This window comes from Bufo bufo, chromosome 6 (genome assembly GCF_905171765.1).
Source record: "Bufo bufo chromosome 6, aBufBuf1.1, whole genome shotgun sequence".
Classification (NCBI taxonomy): domain Eukaryota; kingdom Metazoa; phylum Chordata; class Amphibia; order Anura; family Bufonidae; genus Bufo; species Bufo bufo.
Genome location: NC_053394.1, coordinates 272,788,292 through 272,803,320, shown reverse-complemented (window position 1 = coordinate 272,803,320; position 15,029 = coordinate 272,788,292). Strand labels below are relative to the sequence as shown.

The 15,029-nt window shown below is 44.7% G+C and overlaps 1 protein-coding gene across 1 annotated transcript in view; it reads right to left on the bottom strand.

Moving 5' to 3' along the window:
• Nucleotides 1-15,029, bottom strand: part of PPA1 (inorganic pyrophosphatase 1) — a 156,733-nt gene that overhangs the window by 101,324 nt on the left and 40,380 nt on the right. Inside the window, exon 2 of the mRNA XM_040434746.1 lies at nt 9,789-9,853. Within this exon, the coding sequence (XP_040290680.1) occupies nt 9,789-9,853 (65 nt within the window). The remainder of the gene's footprint in view (nt 1-9,788; nt 9,854-15,029) is intronic.

The window sequence follows — 15,029 nt, the reverse complement described above, 5'->3', positions numbered from 1 at the left end:
AAAATACGCAGACAGAACATACGCACAGAAAACACTGATAAGATGCTTAAATGATGTACAAAAGATACAGAAACGACCCCGACGCGTTTCACCCACAGGGTGGGATCATCAGGGGGTGATGCAAGGTAGATATACGGAGATAATGCAAGGTAGATATAAGGAGCCCAACAATTAAATATAGTAGGCCCCGTACTGCACCTAGGAAGCCCAACAGATAAAAATGTATATATAGTAGGCCCCGTAGAAATGCCTAATTAATAATGGCGTTAGGAAGATTCCGTAAAGACACCAGACCCAGGAATAATGTAAATGAAGATAAACATCGATAAAATGGAACTAGAAGGCTGAATACATACAGTCACTTGGTAGTGAGGTAGGCAATGGAGTAAGTTCAGTGAGTGCAAGATATATGTATCTACAAAGAATGAGGACATAGATGAAAAGATACATACATCTAAGAAATAAATCATAGAAATACAATTCTGAATTTAACAAATGAATGAATAAATAAATGATGGGATACCTGGAGTCACAGAGAGCGCCAAAGACACAACATGGTGAATTGTGAAGATGCTCATAAAAGGACATCAGAGGTAGTGACCCCAAGCCATATTGGGTATAACTGTAAGAGATGGGAACGTCACCATAGTAATAATGTTAAGATAGCCCCTCAAGGCTATGAAATAAAAGGTGGAGACCCAGTACGATACCTGACATGTACTCCCAGTGTAGGACGAACTTGCAGGGTATAGCTCCTAAGATGCAGAGCTACCAACCCAGCCAGAACCTGAGGATACAATAAGGCTATAATGATAAACCTGTGGACAGGACTGTCCAGAAAGCGTGAAAGCAAAGGAGTGAGTACTTACATGATGCCAACTCTAGTATAGGACGAGGGTCTGGGGCAATGATAGTGAACAACCCCACCCTATAAATACCCAACCCACCGCGTGATGCGGGGGGAGGAGGGAGGGGGAAGAGGCCAACTAACGCTAGGTGAAAAGCCTCCATCCACAGCCGCTGCTGCATGATTGCCGTCATGGGTGCGTTCCACAGTGGAACGCACGCCTGAAGACCACAGTCAGAGCGCTGCTGGGCGGGTATCCGGTATGTGAGCCGCAAATCCCATGTGACCGGGATTAGACATGCGTCCCAGCGTGGAACGCAAACCGGAAGGGTCACTTCCGGGTTAAGACCAGACAGGGTATCCAGCGCTGACAGAGGTGATGCCCACCGCTGTGTGGATATATAGCGACAAGCTGCATGTTGATGATAAAAATTAGTGCTAAAAGATGGAGAATCGGACGAGGGGAAGGGGGAGGAGAAGGGAGAAAAGAATATGTGCAAAAGATGGAATATATAGAGAAAAGGAAAAAATGCTCAAATATAAAGAACTGACTACCCCACTGATGACAAGGTGCCAGATGAATGGTGTGCACAATTACAGGGCTACACCATAATAAATATTACATTTGGGTACTTTACGTACCCAGGCTAAGTAGCGGGGAATACTTAATACCTTTACGGATGGCCACAATGGCGAACGGGACATAACAGGGAGACTCCCCGTGCGAGGCCAGAGCTGAAGCAAAAACAGAGTAAATGTAATATAATGTGAAGGTAAAAAACATATGAATGATTTTTGGGTAAACAAAAATCAGCATGTGAATGATAGATTAGCACCAGGGAGGTAAAAATAGAACTCATAAAAAGCATGAAAAGGTGAGACGTTCATTTAAACCACGAGGAGATTGTGAACGGAACCTGTGTATCCATTCGCTCTCCTTCTGTAAAATACGCCTGTCCCAATCACCTCCGCGTGGAGAGGGGGGCACCAATTCAAGGACGGTGAACCGGAGAACGGAGGGGTCTCCCCCGTGACAATCATTAACGTGGATAGCTAGGGGTGTTGGCTCCTTCTTGTTTACATCGTTAATGTGTTCCAGGATTCTTCTCCTGAACTCGCGGATGGTCTTGCCCACGTAGTCCATGGGACAAGGGCACTGGCAAAGATACACCAGACCCTTAGACACGCAGTTGGAAAAATCGCGAACATAATAGGGATGACCTGTGACCGAGCAGGTGATGGTCTTTGCAGTCGAGATGTATTTGCAGGCCTTACATCTCCCGCATTTGAAGACGCCGATAGGTTTTCGATCCAACCAGCAGCCAACCTTAGTTGGTGGTGAAAAGTGGCTGCGGACAAGGCGGTCCCTCAGGCTCCTACCCCGTCTGTAGGAAACCGAGGGATATTTACTCACAATGTCCGATAGGTCGGAATCCATATGTAATATAGGCCAATATTTAGTCAGGACTTCCCTAATTTCACGATTGGCAGCGTCAAAATTGGCAATGATCCGTGCTGGTTGGGGATCATCAGTGGTTCTAGATCTCGGAACCAAAAGTTCGGTTCGAGGTTTAACTACTGCGCATTGAAACGCCTCCCGAAGTACTCCTCCCGAAGTACTCCTCTGGGATAACCTCTTGCGAGGAGTCTCTGCTGCAAACCCCCAGCCTCATTGAAAAATGATGTATTATTGGAGCAGTTCCTCCTTACCCTGAGGTATTGACCTCTGGGTATGCCCCGTTTCAGAGCAATAGGATGGTAACTGCTCCAATGAAGCAGGGAGTTCGTAGCAGTGTTCTTGCGGTAAATATTGGTGGTTAGAGAGTCCCCTACCTTGGTTACCCTCACATCGAGGAAGGCAATGGACACAGAATCCATCTCATAGGTGAACCTAAGGCCCACCTGATTCTGATTGAGGTCCAGTACAAACTGTTTAAAGCTACGAGGATCACCCTTTCAGACAACGAACACGTCGTCTATATAGCGTGTCCAGAATTGGATCTTATCCGTCCACCAGACGACGTGGTCCGGAAACACGTGAGTGTCCTCCCACCAGCCCAGGAAGAGATTGGCGTAGGATGGGGCACAAGGGCTACCGATAGCCGTCCCCCTGAGCTGGTGGTAGAACCGTGCATCGAAAAGAAAGAAATTATGATTAAGGGTGAACCTCAATAGCTCCAGAATGAACACGTTATGCGGAAAACAATGGATACCCCTGGTTCTCAGGTAGTGGTCAACAGCCTTGAGACCCTGATCATGTGGTATGGAGCTATACAAAGCCTCGACGTCAATGCTGCCCAGTAAACAGTCTGGATCCAGATTCAAAGTGTTAATTTTATTGAGGAAGTCCATTGTGTCCCTCGTGTAGGCCGGGAGGGACACGACGAACTCCCTCAGAATCTGGTCCAGATAGATACCACAATTCTGGGTTAGGCAATTGACGCCTGAGACTATCGGGCGACCTTTAAGGGGAGAAGTCCCCTTATGTACCTTCGGAAGGCCATAGAATGTGGCTATCAATGGATTAGCCGGCAGCAGAAAGTCATATTCAGCTGAACTTATGACCTTATCCAACGCACCCTTACTCAGGATGTTCTTGAGTTCCATCAGATAGATTTGAGTCGGGTTAGTGGATAGAATCTCGTAACATCCTCTGTCCTTCAAAAGGTCCAGACACATGTTTTTATACCTATCACAGTCAAGGATGACCAAGTTACCACCCTTGTCGGATGGTTTAATGACAATAGTGTCATCCGTCTCGAGTGACCTGAGTGCCTGCATTTCTGTGATAGATAAATTAAAAGTCCTGGGTCTCACCCGTTCCAACTGATCTAGGTCCCGTGTGACCAGCTGGAGAAATATGTCAATATGCTCAGAGCTCGAAGGGGGAGGCATTCGTCTGCTTCTAGGTCGTAGTGAAGTGAAAGGACCCTGCCCGGGGATTCTCTGCTCCTCACTACTAAGATCAATGAGATTTTGGAGATCACCGTAATCACCCTCTTCAAGCCCCAATCTATGGCAGGTATCACTATTAGTGTTCTTAAAGAACTTGTGCCATTTGAGCCTTCGGCAGAAGAGGTGGAGGTCCTTAGTCCAGGCAAAGAGACTGAAGTCCGTAGTAGGTACAAACGACAATCCCCGCCTAAGGACCCCCACGTCCTCCGGGCGAAGGATCCGGGCTGAGAGGTTAATAATTTGAAGGTCGTCCAATGGCCCCTGTCCTAGCGATTCCGATCCCGAAGCTGGTACGGGATCCCCCCTTTGTCTAAAAAAGAGGAGGAAGAAGAGGCAGAGGCAGTAGGAAAAGGCGGCTGTTGTGGTAAGGCATTTAAGAGAGGTCCGGAGGATGAGGGAGGCGGATGATTTTAATTGTTGGGCTCCTTATATCTACCTTGCTTATATCTACCTTGCATTATCTCCGTATATCTACCTTGCATCACCCCCTGATGATCCCACCCTGTGGGTGAAACGCGTCGGGGTCGTTTCTGTATCTTTTGTACATCATTTAAGCATCTTATCAGTGTTTTCTGTGCGTATGTTCTGTCTGCGTATTTTTAATCTCTAGGTGGACCCTGTACCTCCTGGCAATCGGTCACGAGGGATGTATACAGTGGACACCTCCATGTCTCTATTTTTGTTTTTGTGCTAGTCACCCATCGGGGGGCCATTTTGGTACCAGTATCTTTCCACCTGTCACCTTATCAGGGTCAGACAGGAGATTGAGGCTAGGTACGAGGACAGGGAGTCCCCACCATCAGGAGACGTCCCTGGGCATAGGACTAGCTTAGGGCAGTAGTGGCAGGGACATTTTCTCTACCACTCACCCAGTATGCCATATCTGGCTGTGGCCCACCCGTTTGACTATATAGAGGTTTAGTTTTCTCATTAAATTTAGTTATTGTATCATATACTAGGGTACTGCTGCTGGACTTGTTTCTCTATTTTTACCCGTATTCTTTATAATATCGATATCTTTCCTTGCTGGACTTTCGTTAAATAAAAAAAATAAGATTTTTATCCACCCTGTTAATAGTTCATTTTTCTCAGCAATGTTGCCATGTTCAGATGTACCCGCAACACAGATGCCCTCAGCTGCCAAGCACACATGCAACAGGTCAGCCAGTTTCATAGGTACAAATCTACTGACAGATGCGCTTTAAAGAGTTTCACCTCTGAGCCACGATTCTTTCCCATAAACTATATTAGTATAAATTAAAGGGGCTGTGCAGCCTGTCTGTATTGATGACCATCTTCAGTATAGGTCATCAATATCTGATCAGCGGTGGTCCGACACCTGGTACCCACCCCACCAGCTATTTGAAGAGGAGGCGGCCATGTGAGCACTACGTCCTCTTCATTACAACGCCCATCATCTCTGAGGTGCAACGCAATCACAGCTACTCGCTTCATTCACTTGAATGGACCTAGTTATTGTAATTGCACTACACCACCACTACGGGGAGACTACGCGTGGTAAAATGAAGAGAAATCAGAGTTCGCATGGAGCCGCGCCTCCTCTTGAAACAGCCGATAGATCATCAATATAAACAGGCTGAACAACCCCTTTAAATTTGTGACCTCTTCAGTCATATTGTTCCTCAATTCCTCTCAATCATTTGTTATATCTGTTTTTAGGCCAGCTTTCCGAGATCCTTGAATGTCAAATCTGCTTAACTATACCTCCCTAGAGCAGCCATTCTTTATTCAGTCTCTTCTTGGATATGGCTGAAGCCTTATCTGAAACAACCAGGGTCAGGAGACTCCTGATCTCCAAATAAATGGGGGTTCCAGAGGTCCCCCCAGAAGTTCCAGAGTAGTCTGACTATGAAATGTCATTCTGCCAGATTCTGTTCATGCACAAAAAAAAACAAAAAACTTCATAGTCACACTACTCCTGATGAGAAAAAGCTCCACAAAAGGCATGCCTGTCCTGCTCTCCCAGCCACAACTTAGGGTGGGTTCACACTAGCGTTATGGAGTCCGTTATGGCTTTCCATTATAACAGGGTTATAACGGAAAATAACGGAATCTATAAGACGGAAGGACAGATCCGTTTTGCTGCCCATAGACTTGCATTATGATGGAATGCAAAATGGACGCCTTTAAAAGGCATACCGTTTGCTCTCCGTCCTAATAGAAGTCTATGGGAATCAAAACGGATCGGTCTGGTTCCCATTATGCAAGACAGAAGACAAAGTCCTGTCAACATAGACTTCTATTAGGACGGAGCAAAACGGAATGCCTCTTAAAGCCTTCTGTTTTGCATTCCATCCTATGGATTCCGTTATGTACTTGCATCCCTGGATCCGATGAAAGCTGTCACGGCACCGGACGGGGTTAAAAGCAGAGTGTGCCTGCCGTGCATGCTGTACCTGCGCTCCCTGGACTTTGTGTGGCTATCATGGCCCATAAACAGGTAGGAACTAGTGTTAGGGACCACTCATAGAGGCGACCTTGACGTGGTGAGAGGCTTATTACGCTTTGGCCAAAATGTACACCAATGTCTCATCCAGCATAGAGGCAGGGCAGAGTGCTGGTTGCAGAGTGCTATTGCATTTGTGTTTTTGCGTTTGTATGTGTATTTCGCCATAGCGATGTGCACCTGCATACAGGGTTGTGCTGACTGAATCCCCCACATGTTCCGTTATAACCCTGTTATAACGGAAAGCCATAACGGAATCCCTAACGCTAGTGTGAACTCACCCTTAACAGCATTTCTGGCCTATAAAAAGGCAAAAAAAGTGCAGCAAACCTTTAATTAAGAGTATCTACAATATCTGTTTAGAGGAAATATAGCCAATTTCATCAGATTCCCCAGACGCAAAAGTATTAATTTCCTATAGTATGGGCAAGTGACATTTACAAACAATGGATTTGTGTTTAATGAGAAGATAAAATAAAGCTAATTTTGCAGCAAGAAACAAACAAGTAGCAAAGAAGCAAATAATGGTAATGTACTGTACAGAAGGTGAACTTTATACTTAACTGTATATGAATTTCCTCCTTCGGCTATTTTTAATTGACTGGAAGGTTAAGGTCAAGCAAAATTGCTAAAAACAGATAGATACTCATAAAAAGAACACAGGTTAAGCCCAATATATGTTGCCTAGAGATGGCCTGAGGGTCGGTGCCTGACACCCGGATTCTCTTTGCTGTCCTTTGAGTTACTGGGTCATGCGCCATCCTGAATGGCACCGCTTCCAGCATAACACAGTGTATCAGTTTTGCCTGGGGTACTGCTTTAATGTCTTCTATATTAGTGTGCCAGTAGCAGTGGCCGTAGCAATTGCTCCATGTCATTACAAGAGTAACATATGAGATGAATTATCTGGTTTAGAAAACAGATGGAGAATTACTAAAGGCATCACCATCTGGACCGGCACACAGATATCCCATTGATTTCAATAGTTTCAAATCTGTTTGACCACAGCACTCTCTGGCAGAATTGGGTGCACTTCCGGGTTTAGTTCTTCGCTCCATCACAAGACCTGAATACGTCAGTTATGATGCTTAGTGAATTGGATTTCAGATTATTTCAGCCGGGCACAGTGGTACACCGGCTGCATCCTTCATGTAGTAACGATTCTGCCTGATGAAGGGCTTATATTAGCCCGAAACGTTGCTTCTGGTGTACCACTGTGCCCGGCTGAAATAATATGGAATAAAATTCACTAAGCATGATCCATTGATTTCAATAGACACCATGCAACACTTCATTTCTTCTACGGCAGCATTGCCAGGTGTCTCTGCAGACTGGGGCGGACTGGGAACTTAAAGTGGCCCTGGAAAAAATAAAAAATAAAGTGTCCCTGTTTTGTAGTCGGGTCCAAATTGATGCAAGGCAGGGCCATCATTACCATATTGTGACATATTATACCACCCCAACAGAGCCAAATACCAAAGTGCATCACAAAATACTGCCAGCAGCACAAAATACATCCTCAATAACTTCCACTGGCCTGCCATTAAGGAGGGCTCAGGCGGCCCCCTGGGCATTGGCCCACCGGAAAATTTCCCTGTAAGGTCTATGGCCAATCCGCCCCTGTCTGCAGATTAGAAATAAATCACTGGGAGTGCCATCAGCAGGACACCCTGCAACCAGGTCCTTCTAACAGAAAGGTCTCGTCTATCCAGATTTTATTTTTATCCAGAACTTATATTTATTCAACTCCAACAACAACAAGTATCACACTGTTCATTATCCGAGTGCATACAAGAAACCAAAATAATCATAACCGTTTTCCGGTTTTAAATAAAAAGGTGGTCATGGTGGAGTGGGGCCCACAAGTCCTGTTACTTGCGATGTGTTTGGAACAGCCCAAGAGCTGCAACACGTTCTTCAATAAGGTTGGGAGAATCTACAAGTTGAGTTCCTTAAAGGTGTTGTCTAGGATTTTACAAGTGATGGTGTACGCTCAGGATAAGGCATCACCATGTTTGACACCCTGCACCTCCTCTGATCAGCTGCCCGGTGTTTTAACCTGCTGTGAAGCCAATAAAAGACCATGAATGATCTACTGGTGTGTGCCGTGAAACAAAAATCTCCTTCCAAAATGTTTCTAAAGTACATGACTTTAAACACCGTTTGCAGTAACTAAAATTACAAAACCTTAAAGGGGTTGTGTCATTTCAGCAAATCACATTTATTAGGCCTCATGCATGCACTACTTTTTTGCGGCGCCTAGGCACAGACAGAAAACCCACAGAAGCACTCCGTAGTGCTTCCATGGGCTTCTGATCCGTGCCTCTGTTCTGCACCGGACCGTATCTTCTGGATTGCGGACCTATTGAAGGGAGTGGCAATACGGTCTTGTAGCGAAAGTTACTACAAGGCACTTACTAATGTATTGAGATTGTCCATATAACTTCCTTTGCTGGCTGGATTCATTTTTCCATCACATTATACACTGCTTGTTTCCATGGTTACAACCACCCTGCAATCCATCAGCAGTGGCCCTGCTTGCAGAGATGTCTGAACTCTCCTCTCACCTGGTACTACCTTGGCACATGCACAGCTGTTCTTGCCCAGGAGAACATGCACCAAAGTTGTACTGCACAGCACAGGCGTAATGTTACATGGCCGGGTGAGATGAGAATTTAGGCGCCTGGTGCTGCCAATCGGCCAAGAAATGGAGGGGCTTCCACAGAACAGTGAAAGGACTACGGTGCACTGAGTGCCCTTAGTGCACTTAACTGTTCTTTTACACATTCATGTAAAAGTGGTTTTAAGACTAATTGAAAAGGGAAGGGTAATGTTTTATTACACTCTGCAAGCCCTACAAGGCATAATGCTTTGTAATAGGGGGAAATCCCTTTAAAGGGAACCTGTCACCGGGATTTGATGTATAGAGCTGAGGACATGGGTTGCTAGATGGCAGCTAGCACATCCGCAATACCCAGTCCCCATAGCTCTGTGTGCTTTTATGGTGTAAAAAAAACGATTTGATACAATTAACCTGAGATGAGTCCTGTATGTGAGATGGGTCAGGGACAGGACTCATCTCAGGTTAATTTGCATATGTATGAAATCGTTTTTTTTACACAATAAAAGCACACAGAGCTATGGGGACTGGATATTGCGGATGTGCTAGCGACCATCTAGCAACCCATGTCCTCAGCTCTATACACAAAATCCTGGTGACAGGTTCCCTTTAAGATGTGCAATGAAATATATGCAAATATTAATGAAACAAGGTACTGAATAATTACGGAATAACTATTATAGTTGCAGAATAAACACAGGCGTAATTCACCAAAGAAAATACAATTTCTAAAGGCTCCTGTTTATCAGGTGCTTAACAATTAAGACCGTAGATACAAAGAAAAGCTGCCATTAAGAAATTATTATGAGCCACGATGACAAGTCCCAACATAAAGCATTACAATCCACACGGCCCTCTCGGTGGTAAGGTGCAGCAGGAGCTTTAGGTCATAGACTTACGTTTGCTTCATCTGCATACATAGGGATGTCGTGGAATGGAGAGATGTACTGTCCCTTGCAGTCCTCTATAATACAAGAGAAAAAAAAACTGGGTAAGTATTATGGAATATGTCCAATAATAACTCTAAAGATAGAAGTATAAAAAGATAAAAATACACGCAACACAGAGCTTACAATTCTGGAATCTAAATGAGCAGATCATCAACTCAAGGTCTCTTCTTCTGGCCTCTAATGGATTTGCATTAAGAGCCTGTAGACCTCTAGGCCTCTTTCACATGAGCGATACGGAATGTGTCAGGGTCTGTTCAGTGAAAAAATGATGGCTTTGCATGTATGTGGAATATGTTTTGTCTGCGATCGCTTTCAGTGCTTCAGTTGTTTCCATCCGTTTTAGTTCAGTTATTTCCATAAGTTATTGTGAGCCAAAACCAGTAGCGAAGCTTACTCAGAGATCAGGTGTCATGGAAAGATCTGCACTCGTTCTGTGTTTTTGACCCATCCCCGGTTTTGGCTCACAATAACTGATGGAAATCACTGACCAAATAACGAAAGTGTGAACTCTAAGGGCTGTTTCACACGAGTGGATGCCGTGCCTGTCATCCGCTGCGTGAATGACAGCCAAGCCGCGCACTGAACAGCAGAGACACGGAGCATTAACATGATTGATAATGCTCCGTGCCTCTGTGTGACCTTTTTACTACAAAATCAGGGTGACAACTTCATCTCACCGTGATTTAGTAGTAAAGAGATCACAGAGAGGCTCGGAGCATTATCAATCAGGTTAATGCTCCGTGTCTCTGCTGTCCAGAACGGGGCTTGGCTCTCTTTCACGCAGCGGATGACACGCACGGGATCTGCTCATGTGACACAGCCCTAACATCTGTTTTTAATGAGTGTGAAGAAAAACTGAAGAAGAACACTTCTTAGCAACCACCAGTGAAGAACGCATTGCAACCGGATGCCTTCCATTTTTCACACAGCCGTATTCATTTCTTTGGGCAAGGGCTGAGTGAAAAACGGACAATATATAGGTCATCAATGTCAGATTGGTGGGGATCCAGTACCCAGCCAGCACATTCACTGATCCACCGTTTCAGGCAGCCGTGGAGCTGGAAACTATACAGTATACACAATGGGAGCCGAAGGCTCCATACATTGTGTAGTTTCCAGGTCTGGCTGTCACGAATACAGGAGAGGGGAGGGACACAGAACTAGGCCTCAAGGCTAGGGAGAGAAAAAAGGTCACCTCCTAGGAGGCCCCTAAACCTGGCCCTGACTCCTGTCAGTATGTATAGACCCTGAAGGTGGGAAAATACATACGCCGGAACCTAGACCCTAGGAGCCCTAAAATGCCCTAGGCAGTGGCAGGGAATGAGACTACTGGTTCCTTCCCAGGTGAACGAACCAGCGTCTCCATGAGGCCTAGTAACAAGCACAGGGGAAACAACCAAATACAAAGAGCAGTACAACTTATCTTATAGAAAATGGATGAGCAGGAACACAGGTAAGGTCCACACACCAACTCTTCCAAATCCAAGCAGAGAATATCAACCGCATGGTTTGAAGTGTCAGACCAAACTAAGTAGGGAATGCAGTAATGACCACGGACTGAATCAGACAAGAGGTGTGGTCATTACCAAACCACAACATTGAGAATCAAGAGACTGTCAGTTAACCTCAGGTGCAGTCAGTCTCTCCGATCTTCTAACTTCTGTCACAGAAGGTACCGTGACACTGGCGTACTGAAGCTCAGCTCCCATTCTCTTGAAAAGAAGCCGAGCTGCAGTACCTAGCATGGCCACTATACACTGTACTGGCCTGCTTCCAGATTCATACATTGTATAGTTCCAGCGGATCGGTCATCAATATCCAAGTCCTGGAAAACGCATTTAAGGCTACTTTGACACTAGCGTTTACATTTTTTGGTATTGAGTTCCGTCATAGGGGCTCAATACCGGAAAAAAACGCTTCAGTTTTGTCCCCATTGATTGTCAATGGGGACAAAACTGAACTGATCAGAACGGAATGCTCCAAAATGTATTCCGTTCCGTTTAGTTGCCTTCTCAGACCGGAGAGCAAACCACTGCATGTTGTAGTTTGCTTTCCATCCTGGGATGCGGAGCAAGACTGATCCGTCATGACCCCCAATGCAAGTCAATGGAGTTAATGACGGATCCGTCTTGGCAATGTTAAAGATAATACAACCGGATCCATTCAGAACGGATGCAGATGGTTGCATTATCAGTAACGGAACGCTAGTGTGAAAGTAGCCTAATGCACGTTGCAAGTGGAAAGTTCTCAATGGCACTTGCTTGATCTTGTATAACTAGAAATGGCCTAGGCTTCCTTATATTTTATTTACTATACTCACTTATATAGCGCTGACATATTCCGCAGCGCTTTACAGTCATTGGCATCACACTGTCCCCAGTCTATCAGTATGTCTTTAAAGTGTGGGAGGAAACCCATGCAAACTCCATGCAGATGTTGTCCTTGGGCAGATTCAAACCCAGGACCCCAGCGCTGCCGAGTTAAAATGTATATGTAGAATGCATCAGAAGAACGTATATCATAAGAACAACCACAAAATGCACAATGAAATACAATATTACAAAAGAGCAAGTCCGCTCTGTTGTTTCATCCTTCAGCCATGGACTTGACAGTTTGGCTACAAGCCAGTGTGACTCAGTAGGCAGGCAATTTACCTCCAATCAAACACTAGAGATGCCTCATAACCATTAGGGTCCATTCAGACGTACGCAAATTGCGGATCCGCACAACACGGACACAGCAACTCACACACAAAATCAGAATATTGCCAGTTGTATAATGTATGATGGTTAAAGGGGCACTCCCATGGAAATAGCCATCGTATACGATGACCTGAGGTGGCTGAGGTCACAGAAACACCAGTGTTGGCTGTGCTACTTCCATAGCGGTTAGGTTATTGGATCATTGTAGCTCATTGCGCTACAACCTTTCCATAGGGCTTATTTACTTTCAGGGGAGTCACCGAAACAGCATAGCACATCCCGCTCAGCCATTTCTGTAGCTCCATCCAGCTCTGGCCGCCGCATATGGTGGGTAGGAATAGCCGAGATGATAATACCCCTGTTACGCAGTGGATGTGGAAACACTGTCAACAAAACAGATTTGACTTGGGGCTACTCCTAAGGACATTATCCTGGCAGTCCTCTAATATTCTCCCTTTATCCTGTGTACAGGTATTTGGACCTCATTGCAGGAGAAACACCAGGCTGGTACCTCTTGGAGTAGTCAGTTTGGTTCACAGCTGATCCATGGGGGATCAAGAGACACCGGAGCAAGGCACTGAGGGATCAGGCAAAACGGTAGTCAGGAATAGGCCGAGGTCAGGATCGGCAGAGTACATGCAATATGGTAAACAGTCCAAGGTCAGGTTCAGTACAGTGATTGGGCAGAGGTCAGGTAGCAAAGGATAAAATAGAAGATAGTGGTGAATGCTTACAATTAAAAGGGAATTCTGATTGTTTGAAGTTATGCCCTATCCACGGGATAACCTTTAGATTGGTTGGGGTCCCACCGCTGGGAACCCCACCATTCACAAGAATGGGGGCCTGTAACCCTGAAACCCCCCAGAAATAAATGGGCATGCGTTCAGCTGCTCCATTCATTTATATGAGAATGCCGATGGTAGCAGAGTGCTGTACTCCGCTATCTTCGGAACTCCCACAGAAATGAATTGAGCGGCCATGCACATGTGGGACCGATCTCTATTAATTTCTGGGGGGCTGAAGGGGGTACGAGGCCTCCATCCTTGTGAACAGTGGGGGTCCCAGCGGTAGTACCTCCACCAATATAATAGTTATCCCCTATCCTATGGGGAGAGGGATAACTTCAAAAAACGGAATACCCCTTTAAGTGGAGCACACAGACCCTTATGCACTAAGGAAAGATTTTTTTTTTCTATTTGTAATGACGTCGGCTCGGTGATCACCTGATCGCTACACTTCTGAAATCCCTGGTGATCAGTCGTTAAAGTCAAAAGAAGTTGCAGTCAGCCATACATTTGGCCACCACAGGAGAAATGTAGGATTCTGGGGTGACCAGCTAAATGGCTAGGTGCTCCAGAGTTGGAGATAGTGAAATTAAATTGACCTCCTCTTTGGCTCAAAAAAATATATATATCCTAAAGCCTTGTTCACATGTCAGTTATTTCAAATCAGTTTTTGTGAGCCAAAACCAGGAGTGGAGGCGACTAGGAGGTAAGGTATAATGAAAAGATCTGCACCTGTTCTGTGGTTTTGACCCACACCTGGTTTTGGCTCACAATCACTGATGGAAATAACTGATATGTGAACAAGGCCTAAGCAAGAGAGCACCTTAGGATGTTCACCTGTCCAAATAAAAAGCAATGAAAAAAAATAAAAATAAAAATAGGCCATTGGTTAAAACATATTGTGGTGCACAATATACTTTCTTTTTTTATATAGGATCTAATAATGTGTCAGAGCAAAAAAAGAAGACATGCCTAGTAAAATAACTGAAAAGAACTTAAAAATTAACTTTTATTAGAGAGGCTTCTTTCTTAACATAAAAAAAGATAGTAAGTACTTCAACGATGGAGTCAGACCTTCCAACATGTGAAATTTCTCTACAGGTTGTAGGATTATATATCTGTGAAAGGTCAAGAAGTAAGGCTAATTATAGAAGGAAATCTTATTAAGAGATTAAGAACCACGATGCCCCCTGCTCTGACCACGGAGACTTAAAGCGGTTATGCCATCTTTTAAAGTCTGTCTAATTGTGTAGTTTTTGACACCAGTATTAACTTACCCAATAGAAGTTATTAGAGATTCGTCCTCCCTTCTTATACACTGCTCAAAAAAATAAAGGGAACACAAAAATAACACATCCTAGATCTGAATTAATTAAATATTCTTCTGAAATACTTTGTTCTTTACATAGTTGAATGTGCTGACAACAAAATCACACAAAAGAAAAAAATGGAAATCAAATTTTTTAACCCATGGAGGTCTGGATTTGGAGTCACCCTCAAAATAAAGTGGAAAAACACACTACAGGCTGATCCAACTTTGATGTAATGTCCTTAAAACAAGTCAAAATGAGGCTCAGTAGTGTGTGTGGCCTCCAGTGACTTTTGTAGAGAGAATTGTCTCACAGCGACTTTTGCAGAGGTGTCTACTAAAACTGTGCCATCATTTCTCTCTGATTTCTCGGATGTGTTTTCCGAGAGCGGTG